Source organism: Channa argus, chromosome 1 (assembly GCF_033026475.1).
Source record: "Channa argus isolate prfri chromosome 1, Channa argus male v1.0, whole genome shotgun sequence".
Classification (NCBI taxonomy): Eukaryota; Metazoa; Chordata; class Actinopteri; order Anabantiformes; family Channidae; genus Channa; species Channa argus.
Genome location: NC_090197.1, coordinates 34,385,726 through 34,397,041, shown reverse-complemented (window position 1 = coordinate 34,397,041; position 11,316 = coordinate 34,385,726). Strand labels below are relative to the sequence as shown.

General features: G+C 36.7%; 1 protein-coding gene across 7 annotated transcripts; it reads right to left on the bottom strand.

The window, feature by feature from the left end:
• Positions 1 to 392: 392 nt before the first annotated feature.
• pnpt1 (polyribonucleotide nucleotidyltransferase 1, mitochondrial) lies at positions 393 to 9,423 on the bottom strand. Of its 7 annotated transcripts, none has more exons than XM_067515173.1 (29): positions 9,188 to 9,340; positions 8,690 to 8,767; positions 8,511 to 8,571; positions 7,816 to 7,890; positions 7,445 to 7,550; positions 7,265 to 7,314; positions 7,074 to 7,137; positions 6,941 to 6,988; positions 6,693 to 6,806; positions 5,860 to 6,046; positions 5,534 to 5,585; positions 5,274 to 5,331; positions 5,058 to 5,154; positions 4,871 to 4,973; positions 4,419 to 4,489; positions 4,170 to 4,206; positions 4,024 to 4,090; positions 3,839 to 3,928; positions 3,662 to 3,715; positions 3,139 to 3,248; positions 2,900 to 2,971; positions 2,439 to 2,502; positions 2,275 to 2,358; positions 2,090 to 2,173; positions 1,839 to 1,945; positions 1,578 to 1,633; positions 1,340 to 1,418; positions 1,198 to 1,245; positions 393 to 1,108 (listed from the first exon to the last, which is right to left on the bottom strand). In XM_067515173.1, exons 2-29 carry the CDS (start codon positions 8,731 to 8,733, stop codon positions 953 to 955), a joined length of 2,238 nt encoding a protein of 745 aa, XP_067371274.1. In that variant the 5' UTR covers positions 8,734 to 8,767; positions 9,188 to 9,340; the 3' UTR covers positions 393 to 952. The 7 variants fall into 7 exon arrangements, with proteins under 7 accessions (XP_067371274.1, XP_067371265.1, XP_067371255.1 ...); XM_067515164.1 differs by having other exon boundaries at positions 8,690 to 8,793; positions 9,188 to 9,339; XM_067515154.1 differs by having other exon boundaries at positions 8,690 to 9,050; positions 9,188 to 9,331.
• Between the last annotated feature and the right edge of the window lie 1,893 nt (positions 9,424 to 11,316).

Below are 11,316 nucleotides of genomic sequence, written 5' to 3'. Positions count from 1 at the left end.
AGAAACTGGTCTATTCACCTGTTTAAATGATCTTACTAGTATTCAGTTTCCTGATAATTTGTGTATATATTAACTTTATTTATGTTGCAACTAGAGTTACACTAGTCATTTATTCATTAATCAATGGATTGCAAATGTTTTTATTGAGGTCATTATATGTTCCAATTGCAATTGTATTGGTGAAACAATTGGTATCACAATACCTGAATACTTCAGTGACAAATGATCTGAAACAGTTAAATTGTTTAATGCATCTTCAAATCAATGATATTTAATGCTTTTATCATTCATGGTTATTGTATTGTTTTATATCTAAATTGCTTTTATTGTGATTGGTAGTACTGACTTCTATAAGTGCTATTTCTGATACCACTGTATAATTCTACTTTGGCTTGTTTTTTTAAAATTAAGAATAAGAACTTACAGTATAATATCGGGCCAGAATAAAGTCTGGTCAAATAACACTAAAGAGCACTTCCAGGTTATTTTGTTAATATATTGATCCTGACAGCTTAGAGGACAACAAATATGAAGTCCCATACCACAAGAGGCACAATTACCACATATGTGAAGAGCAAAACCATGGGGTCTGCTAGATGACTTTATTGAGAGAAATTGAAATAAAATCTAACTCCTGATGCTTGATGATGTCAGTGAAGAAAGGACAGCACACTTACAAATACAACAAATTTATAATTTGCAAAAACATGTGTCTAATGTGGTCTTCCCAGTTTGTGCACATCCTTTGCAGTGTCCCACTGACACTATAAGAGCTACAGTTCAGTTCAGTGAAATTTAGTCACATCCATTTCAACAACAGCAATGACACTGGATCAGTTTGTCACAAGATCACTTGCGTAGCTTGGTAATTTTGTCCACAGCACTGTTCTGTGTCAACATCAACTCAGTTCCATGTAGTGACAAACAGAGGTTATCCTGTTGTGAAGTTGTGTCACAAATCAGTGCCGGTCGTGTGGCTGTTGCTTGAACCCACAGTGATGCTCTGTTTCTCACTTAATGTCTTGACAACACTTGCAGCAGGAGACTGGAGCACTTTGCGGGAAAGCCTCATTCTTCCATCTGTTGGATCCCGTCCAAAGTACTTGACCTGTTAGCAGAACTCCAGTTAGAGACAAGCAGCACAGAATGTAAACACAAGATGCTATATTTGCCTGGCCTGTTGTTACTGACACATACCTGTATCTGCTGTCCCACCTCTAATCCCAAAGCGCTTGGATGTTTGATCTAAAACAGGAAAATATTAAGTTAGTTGTGATTTCATTCTCAAACACTTGCAGATGCATGAACACACAGGCAAACATTAGGTAAATGTATTGACCCGTTTGTGATCCAGCTGTGAGTTGTGCAACAGGACAGCACTCATGTTGGGATAAAGTTTCACCATCACACCGATGTCCCTGAAGCAGAGAAGTAAAAGACATTGGAGGCGAGGGCGCTAACAATCAGCTTTTCTGAGAATTATGCACAAAGCTCTCATTGATAGCATGTTCAAGGTAAGTGCTAATAAATGACATAAATTACTTTTTTGCAGTAAACCGCACAATGTATTAATTAACCTTATTTCAGTGATTGTGGCTGTGTAGACTGCACCAAACTCCAGCTGTTGCTCTTGCTGCAAAACAAAAGAAAGGAATATAATGCAAACTCGTGCACATAATCTCCACATGTATACCTTGTTAATGGACTTAATGTTTGATTGCAATATACTATGTACTCCAAGTCACTGAACTAACATATAAACCAACTCATTAAATGTATAAATCAAATAAATGCACAGATACACTCTTTAAAGGCTCCTACACATAGTGGAGACTCACATCATCTTTGCAGATCTCAGTGATGAAGTCTCGTGCTTCGTTCATGGCTCCCGGTGTTGGAGCAAACACAGAGAAAGTCTCTTCATCCACCTGACTTATGGTCACACCTTAAGCCAAAAAAAAAAAAGTGCTAAAGTTTACATTTTACCCAAGAGTTTGTAATGTGTAGTAGAAAAATATGGTGAAGTCTCAACTTATCAACAAAAAGCCTGGTTGGTTTTCTAACTCAATAAATTTGGACTTTAGATTACCCGTTTGAGCTTGTAGCCTGCGGAGGTTATAGCCCCCTGGACCAACGAAGCGAGCTCGCCTAGATACTGGAACCCGGATGTTTTCTGAGAACAGGTCATACACATCAGAACAGAATATGTTCAACTTGTTGTTCCTCATACTTAAGATGTAGTTACACACTGCATACGGAAACAACAAAACCTACCAACAAGAGGTCCATTCTCTTTTCTTGTCTCTCTGGGTTTTGCTATACACCTGTTCATGATGCCCAAGATTTCTCTCTTTGCCACTGAAACACAATAATAAATAAACGAAGGCCATAAAATATACTCACTTTTGTGTAAAAGTTTCATTAATATCTGGGATTACCTGTGGCCTGTTGGATGGCCTCCATTACCACTTTCAGAGGCAATCCTGGTATCTTCACATCAGCCTGGAGATTAAATTCAAGGTAAAAACAGCTGTCATATTGGAGGAGATAAATTAATCTATTGCATAAAAACCACCAAAGACAGCATTTCAGTGGCCTTTACTCTTTACATGCCACTTCATGGTTCATAATTTTACAGTGATGCAACATAATGTTCCAGTGCCTTAGAATAAATGATAAAAAATGTAAATCTTAAATTATAGCCATAAATCTGCTAAATGTGTATTTACCAGATTTATACGTGTTGAATTTATATAGACACTGGCAATGGGCTGAGTAAAATGTTGACATTGAGAATTTTTAAACTACATTTGAATCTAATTTAATTTCATTTTCTTGCCCTTTTTGCAAGCCAATACATTTTATTTAGACACATGTTATGGGTAATCACGCACAGTACCTGTAAAGCAGTGATGCCTTTGTTTGTTCCGGCCAATTTAAAGTCCATGTCCCCAAGGTAATCCTCTATTCCCTGTTTAGAAAATAGCACGGCATCCACATAAACATTTGTGAAATAATTACGCTAGGGCATTAGCAATGACTGAGGATTTGAATTGTGTAACTACACCATTTCCTTTTCTCCCAGTTGATGCTGATTATTTATTATTCACAATCTAACCACAGTTCCACTGTACAAACCAGGATATCAGTTAGTAATCTGTAGTCCTGGATCTCGGCAGGTTTATCGGGGTTGGCCTTGGAGATGAGGCCAACTGCTACACCTGCAACAGCAGAAGAGATGGGCACACCTAGAAAACATAGGTTTGGTCATGTTAGCTTTACATTTTCATATACATCCATCTTTAAATATTGGTGTCTAGCTGCAAAATTAAAGCACTCATTCAAATATCAAAATACCCTTTGTTGTAAAATATTCTTATTGTTCCTTTTAAAGTTTGTTACATTTTCATTTGTTTTCAAGTAGTGTCATTATTGAAATGCACTAATAAATACTGAAGACAAGACCTCAATAGCAGACCATTAATGTGCTTAATGTTAAAGAAAGAATCATTCTTTCTTGTAACAGAAAGAATGTCTTTTTTTAATCTACATGACTTAAAAAAATCTAATTATAGGAGCAGCATTAAGTAAATATAATACAATTTCACAACATATATTGTCAACACTGTAAGTTGTAACTAATGCATTCCTGCTCAGGTACCTGCATCCATTAGAGCAAGGCTGCCGCCACATGCTGAAGCCATTGAGGAGGATCCTGGGAGGAGATTAAAAATAAAAGGAAAAAATTAAAAAGTGGGAGATGAAATAAGAAAAGTAGTAACGTGACTTTGTAACTCCATGCTGACACATTGTCACCAGTCTTGGTCACCATGCTCACCATTTGACTCCAGCACTTCAGCAGTGACCCGGATAGTGAAAGGGAAGTCTTTAGGAATAACTGGTCTCAGAGCTTTTTCAGCCAGGGCCCCTGACAGCACACACACAAACATGAACAACATGAGTAAGGGAGATAAGTTTAGCAGATACTAAACAACAGTAGAATATGTACATTTTAATACAAACCATGACCAAGCTCTCTCCTGTTGAGGCCTCCCATCTTTCCAATCTCATTTGTTGCATATGGAGGGAACTGAAATTAAAGGCAAGGTTGATTTTAAGCTCACGTTTCAAAAGCTCAACTTTTAAAATATAAACAGGACTTTACTCACTTCGTAATGAAGCATGAAATTTTTGTCTTTAATGCCACTGCAGAAAGAAAACAAGTGGGAAACCTGGGTTAAATTTTCTTAATGTTTTATTTTAATTTGTGTCTGCCATTTAGAACACACACTAAGAGCTGTGGCATCCAGATATTAGAGGAGACTACTAAATAGGTGGTTTATTGTGAAAGTGAAATTCAATACTATCTGAATTGTGCCGATAATGTAAATTATTTTTAATTCATTCATTCATTTTACCTCAAAGCTGTGGTGATAATGTCTGTTTTGACACTAGATTCCAGGGAATCAAACGTGACACTGCACAGCACCTAAAGAAACAGAATAGAAATAGGAATTTGTTCAAAGGCTAAAAGAGAATTTGTTCAAAGACTGCTCCAATCATACAGTCAGCGCTGCATATATATGTACACTGACAATGTCTTAAGCATTTATTTAATTTGTCGACTTCAATTCACGGGTTTGGTTGAAAATATTGCAGCTGTGTAGGCACAACAAACATTTTTTTGAGTTTTTATATTACTTTCCGTGCTCTCTCTCTCCTCATTTTATTGCATCCACAATACATTTTTATCTTTCAATTTGTAAAAAAAGGTAAACATCTTCAATGCTGTAAATAAAATTTGGCCACAGTCGAATTCCTATTTTACAAATACATTAATAAAATTGGGCTCTTAATGTTCTTTACATACCTGTGTTTGTCCTCTCTGAAAGAGAGAAGAACCATGGAGTGGCTTAAAGAGGTCTACTTTGCAAGAAATGTCCCTTAGAGCCGTCAACTCCCTCCCATCACACCTAAACACAAACACCAAAGAAATAAACATGGAACTCACTAAAATACAGCAGTCACAAATTAATTTCACTACAAAGAGTGCTTACCTCCTGTATTCATTGAGCACTAAATTGCGGAAGATTTCTTTGCTCACAATGTTGAAGGTTTCAATTATTTCAAAGGGTTCAGCCTGAGGGAATTTTTCTAAAGATGCAAAATACATTATTGAAATATATTAAACATAAATACTTGCTTGTGCACAGCAACAATATTCTTAAGAGTTAACTTGTTTTCATACAACATAAAGACTGAAGACAATCTACCCTTTAGGTCCTCTTCAGCTTCTAGTCGAACTTTGTTGATAGCTTCATCTCTTGAAATCTAAGACAAGATTATGATAAAATAACTACTGGCACTGATCAAGAAATCAGGAAATGCTCTGAAATACAAAAACATTCTTATATTACAGAGATGGTAAAAATAAAACTTTAAGTTACTTTAACAACAGATTAAGTGTCATGAGAAAGTTAATCCAAAGACATAATTTGGACAGGACACATGGGGAAATATAGTCAGACTTTACCTTATCATGAGCGTAATCAGTGAATACAGCATATATCTTCTGTGAAGCTAATCTGCAAGAATAAAAATCACAAACCCTTCATTAGTAAAATCTAAAAGAATATGAATCCAGAGACTGTCCACCAAACTCCCCAGTACTACATTTATAACCCATTACATCTGTGTGATTTATAGATAATTTGATTACATTTGTTTGGTGAAAATTTGGCTAAATACAGTCCTAGAGCCTTATTTATGTATGACATTGCTTGTATTATATGATCACAACCTTTGCCTGTCTTCATTATAAAAATATACACAGATAACAGTTTCCTTAAATTATCTTACTGTCGAAGATGCTCCACCATGTCAGTCGGGGTTGAGAAAACCTTGACCGGGGTCCGCTTGGCGACCTTCTGCTCTCGTGCCAGCTGCTGGATGGCCTGTATGATCTGCTGGGTGTGTTTTACTCCCACCTTTACTGCATGGCAGAAGTCCTGCTGCAGTACATTTTCAGCTGACGCCTCAATCATCACTGGCAGACAGACAGTAACGTGATTGACAAGTGTTGCGTGTTGCTATCATCAGTCAGACAGACTAGCATGAGATAGTGAGCTGAAAAGCAAAATATATGCTCAGCATATCTGTGGTGACGACATCTACACCTAAGAAATGTATTTTAAATTTATTTTAAAATCATACCTCTCTGCCACCTTTTTATTTAGTATTCACACTAAGGTTGTTCCTGTGTACCAAAACAACATACTAAAGGGTCCTGATACAACTCTGATTCCAGTGAGTTTTGTATTGGAATAAAATAGCAAAAAATTAATTAAAAAGTTAATATATTTTGACTTAAGCGAAATTATTAGTTATTGCATTTTCCCATTACTTTAGGCATTATTCCAACATAACACAGAACATTACCATTATTACAGTAACCTTTTTATTATGTTTAACTGATTTGGAGAGACACGCTGTAAAGTTTGACATGTTGCTACATTATCAATCAAACTGATTACAGCTCTTTAGAAAGCAGTGAACTGCTTAAATATCAAATTTTGCAACTAAACTGTATGCAGCTGTTATCTTTAATTAAGTTTAATTAGATGTCTTAACGGTTTTTTTGTATATAAACACCTAAGCTTTGGTTTGAAGTTTTAAAGTTTTGGCCAACTTACCAACTTGACTGCTTGGAGCTCCAGCCACAACTAGGTTGAGAAGGCTCGAGGTCATCTCTGCCCTGGTTGGGTTTATAAGCAACTCTCCATCTACCATGCCCACACGCACAGCACCTATAAAAACACACAAAAGTTGTCCCAAGCTTGTTTTACAATACCATCATAAAAACTAAAATTGAACAGGCAAGTGAACAATGGCATTACTGAGCAATGTGTGAATAGCTTTAAATCTGTTATGATTTTCTCACCAATGGGCCCATGCCAGGGGATATCAGACAGGGCCAGAGCAGCAGATGCTTTAATGAAACAAAATATAGTTTTAAGTAAGAATTTGAAAAGCAATGCAATGTGACAAACAAAGTTGGCTGATATTTAACTCACCTGCATTAATAGCCAGAACATCTGGATCATTGACACCATCAACTGCCAGCAGGTTACAAAGGATCTTCAGGAGGAATGAAAAGATGACAAGACACACAAAAAGTTGGAGAAAGATAAAAATTTGTGTCTTTCTTGTTCACACAAAAGAAGACAAACCACACGTCACTGAGTAAAATTTCAACTGAACTGACCTGTGTATCATAAAAATACCCAGGAGGGAAAAGTGGTCTGATTGACCTGTCTGAAAAACAGAAAGATGAGGGACCACTGGTCAAATTGCTGAAGTCAAAGACATTCAACGCACAACAACAGTACACAGACCTGCTACATCAGAGCTAAACATATAATAGGACATATTCTTGTCAACTCACCTATGAGTCTGCTGGTGAGGATCTCATTGTCAGTGGTGCCCAGCTCCCGCCTCAAGTAGTTGGTGGGGATTCGACCTGCAGCAGCTGCTTTCTGTCTATAGTCCACCTGTCAAAGTGGACTTGCATTCAACAAACAGCGGTTTCTGCAAAGCTAGCTTCCACTAAGATCATATTGTGTATGTAATTTGTTGCTTGTTTTCTAGTCCAGGCCAACTAAGATACAAATGTCTACTAGTGTGGAACTTGATAACAATTCCCATCTTCCACTAAATCTGTTTAAATGACATGTAAGTATGACCTGATGATTAGTTACTGTAAATAAGCTCAAAAAACTCTAAATAATCACTAGAAATGTCACTTTATGAACATACCACAAGAGGCATAAACTGTGATGGAGAAGGTTTTGTTTTGCTCACGGCAGTCACCATCACAGAGGTATCCCCCAGCTTCAGACAGAGAAAGAGACGGAATAGGTTACAAAAAATTCTTTAAAAATCACAAATAGCATCAGAACTATAAGAAACGTTTTACAAAGTGAAAAGCATGCATTAATTTGGCATTGCTAAAACTCAATGTCATTTAAAACAATAAAAGCCTCGGTTTAGGTTCTGCATCATCACATCTTGTGCATCAAATTTACATGGTGCAAATTCCTGAATGAATTTGTGTCTGCTATAAATTCAATGAACAAAGTTAGAGAATAAATTCTTCCCAATAATCAAGACATTTTACGCAAGCCCTATGAACGAGGGTGAGGGGAACGAATGAGGGGGGCTATAGCTCAGTTGTTAAGGCAGTTGTCCACGGACCACAGGGTCAGCGGTTCAATCCCCGGTCCTATATATGTCAAAGTGTCTCTCGGCAAGACACTGAACCCCCCAACAGCCCTTTTCCATCCCCAGCTGTGTAGTGGTCCAAGCCACGGGAAGGGTTGCATCAGGAAGAGCATTCGTCGTAAGAAAGAAAAACGGTGAACAATGACCCGCGACCCTATACTCACAGTATAAGCTGAAAGGACAAAAAAATAAATAAAATAAAAGGGCCAAGTGTAAAATTTTTTTGGTACCTGTACTACAGCTGATCCATCAGCAAACCTGGCAAACCTCCCTGAAGAGATTTCAAGTTTCCTAGAAAAAACAAAAATACCACAAACACATCAACATGTCTTACATATTGACCCACTGTCGTATTTACAAACAGAACCTACAGCTGGATGCAGAGTTTGGTCACATATGGTCAATTTACAGTATCGGCCCCAACAGTCTCCTGACTTGGACATCTGTGAACATTCATAGCCAAAAATATCTCAGAAATTCAGGTTATCTGCAAGAAAAAGAGGAGGGGATGGTCTGCAAGAAAATAAGGAGTCTTAGTTGAACACAAAAAACACAAAAACATTTGCAAGGTAATGAGACTTATAACCCAGTAAAAAACGTGTGCTGTAAAGAAACGAAATTTTAATATCTGTTAGCTGGGGGAGATGTGTGTATTTGTTCGGTAGTCAAGATATAGCAACCACACTTTTGCAAACATATGTAATGTTATCTAAATTCTGTTTCATGGATACCAACGCATTCCTGGTCACTGTTCTGGTTGTGGGTAAGAGCTAAAAGAGAAACAAGGAGAATACCAAAACAATGGATACACGTTCACGTTGGGTCCAGATTATTTGTTAATTACAATCTCGGCTTGTTTGTTAACATTATTGGAAATGAAAAATGAAAGCTGGGAAAGTCAACTCACTTCTCCCCAAGGTCTACTGCCACTTTCCGTGGAGTTGCGTGGCTGCTGTAAACACTCTGGTGACATAAACGGAAGTGCACACGGGCAAACGAATGCCTCAGCCGGAGCAGGTACCTCATTTCTAAAAACACCACGAAAACAATGCTAGAAAAAATTGTGTGGGTATCTTTACAGATTAAAAATCATACGCATGGGGGCTTCCATGACAGTTCGTCACGTGTACGGAATTACGTTGTAGAACCGCGTCTTCTAATTGGACTGACATGGTGTGTAACATCAAATGTGTCCACCCCATCTGTTAAACAACAATTCCGCTTTATAGATTTTTCAAATATATAATAAAATAGCTAGAAAAAATCAATTCCAAAAAGAACAGTGCACTGTTTCAGCGCCTAAAGGATTTTCCAAGCAAAATTGAAAAAAGCTAAACTGTTTTTGCTGAAAGAGCTGAAATGTTTGCTTTTGCTGAAAGAGAATTGCGGAAGCATTCCCAGTAGATAACAAATTAAGTTTGTTTCTGAGCGATATTTATTTGGGAGTAGAATTTTCTTACAAACATCAAACCTAAATCCCTTCTTGCAATGAGGGGAATATATATATATATATATATATATATATATATATATATATATATATATATATATATATATATATATATATATATATATATATATATATATATATATATCTCAGGATGTGAGTTGAGTTACCATAACTCCTATTTCAGCATTTCTGTAGAAATGGTCTTTTAAATATTTATATATGCATCAGGCATAGATTTGATCAGCTTTTTTATGTTTTATGCAGATGCAGCTAAATGCGTGCAATAAATTAAATTTTAGAATAAATGCAAACATTTTGGGAATCCAATGCAAATGCACATTTTTGTAACCTGTAAAGCCAAGAACTGCTAATAAAATTGGGGCTTTAAATTTTGTACATCCTATGAAATACTCTGTCCTTAAATTCTAAAAGTGCATATGGAGATATTCTGTCCGTAACTGCCATAAATGATTTAATAAAAATTGCCTATTTATATAAAAGGCAACAATCCATCTAAACAGCAGCAGCTTGTAATTCAAATATGCAATTTGAAAAAGTCATCACTAGATGTCAGCAGTCCCTCACAAAGATCACGTTTTAGCTTACGAACAGCTTTTTAGCTTTGAACAAATAGATCAACTTTTGCTGTAACAAAATACATCTATGCTTCTTAAGAATTTGTCCTAATATTTCATTTTACATTACAGGTTACTGATTTATGTTGCCTAAACACAAATGAGAACAACCTTTTCCCATACAACAAATGGGAAAAGGTGCTGATTTTATCTTCATAGTGAAAAGGTGCCAACAGTTAACATGTGAAAATAGCTGTTGATGTTAAGTTTGAAACTCATTCTGCTTTTTCCAGCCTGTATATTCACCTATCATATATCAGACAGTACCTGTGCCTGATGTATAGTGAAATCAGGGAGCTTGTCTGTTAATCAAACAGTGTGAAAGTTAGTTGCCCAGCCAGACCGGCCTCCAATCAGACATTGAGCCAACTCACTAAGAGTGGGGCTGTTGCAGTTGTTATGGTGACAGATGAGCATTAACAGCATCCTTATCACCCTCTGCATTACTTCACACATACACTTTCTTGCATGCACCCAAACACATACACACACTCAGCTAATGCAGGGAGGAGTCACAGGATTTCACATAAGCCAGCACACACTAAAACACACAAGCACACATTCCTATTATTACAAATGTTTCAACGAGCAATATATTGTTTCCATGGCTCCGGAACACATTGAGAAGTCATTATTACTAAAGAGAGCCATGGGCTATTAGTGCATAATGGACCAGTGAGTCTTTTTTCGTGACAGACTTCAAAAACTATAAAACAGCTCAGCAGAGGATGCTGTTTTTCTTTGTGGTGAAGATAATTTACTTTTCAGAGAATCTTATTACAGCATGTAAATGTCAATTAATCAACATATAGATCAATTGGTCATCTGTCAATTGTCAATCAGCAAATGAACTATTCCATATCTGGTTATCTTACAGACACCTATGTGACCCTTGAGATGTTAGTGTTTTTGTGAAGAGACAACAAGGCACACATGCAATGTTGGTTAGTC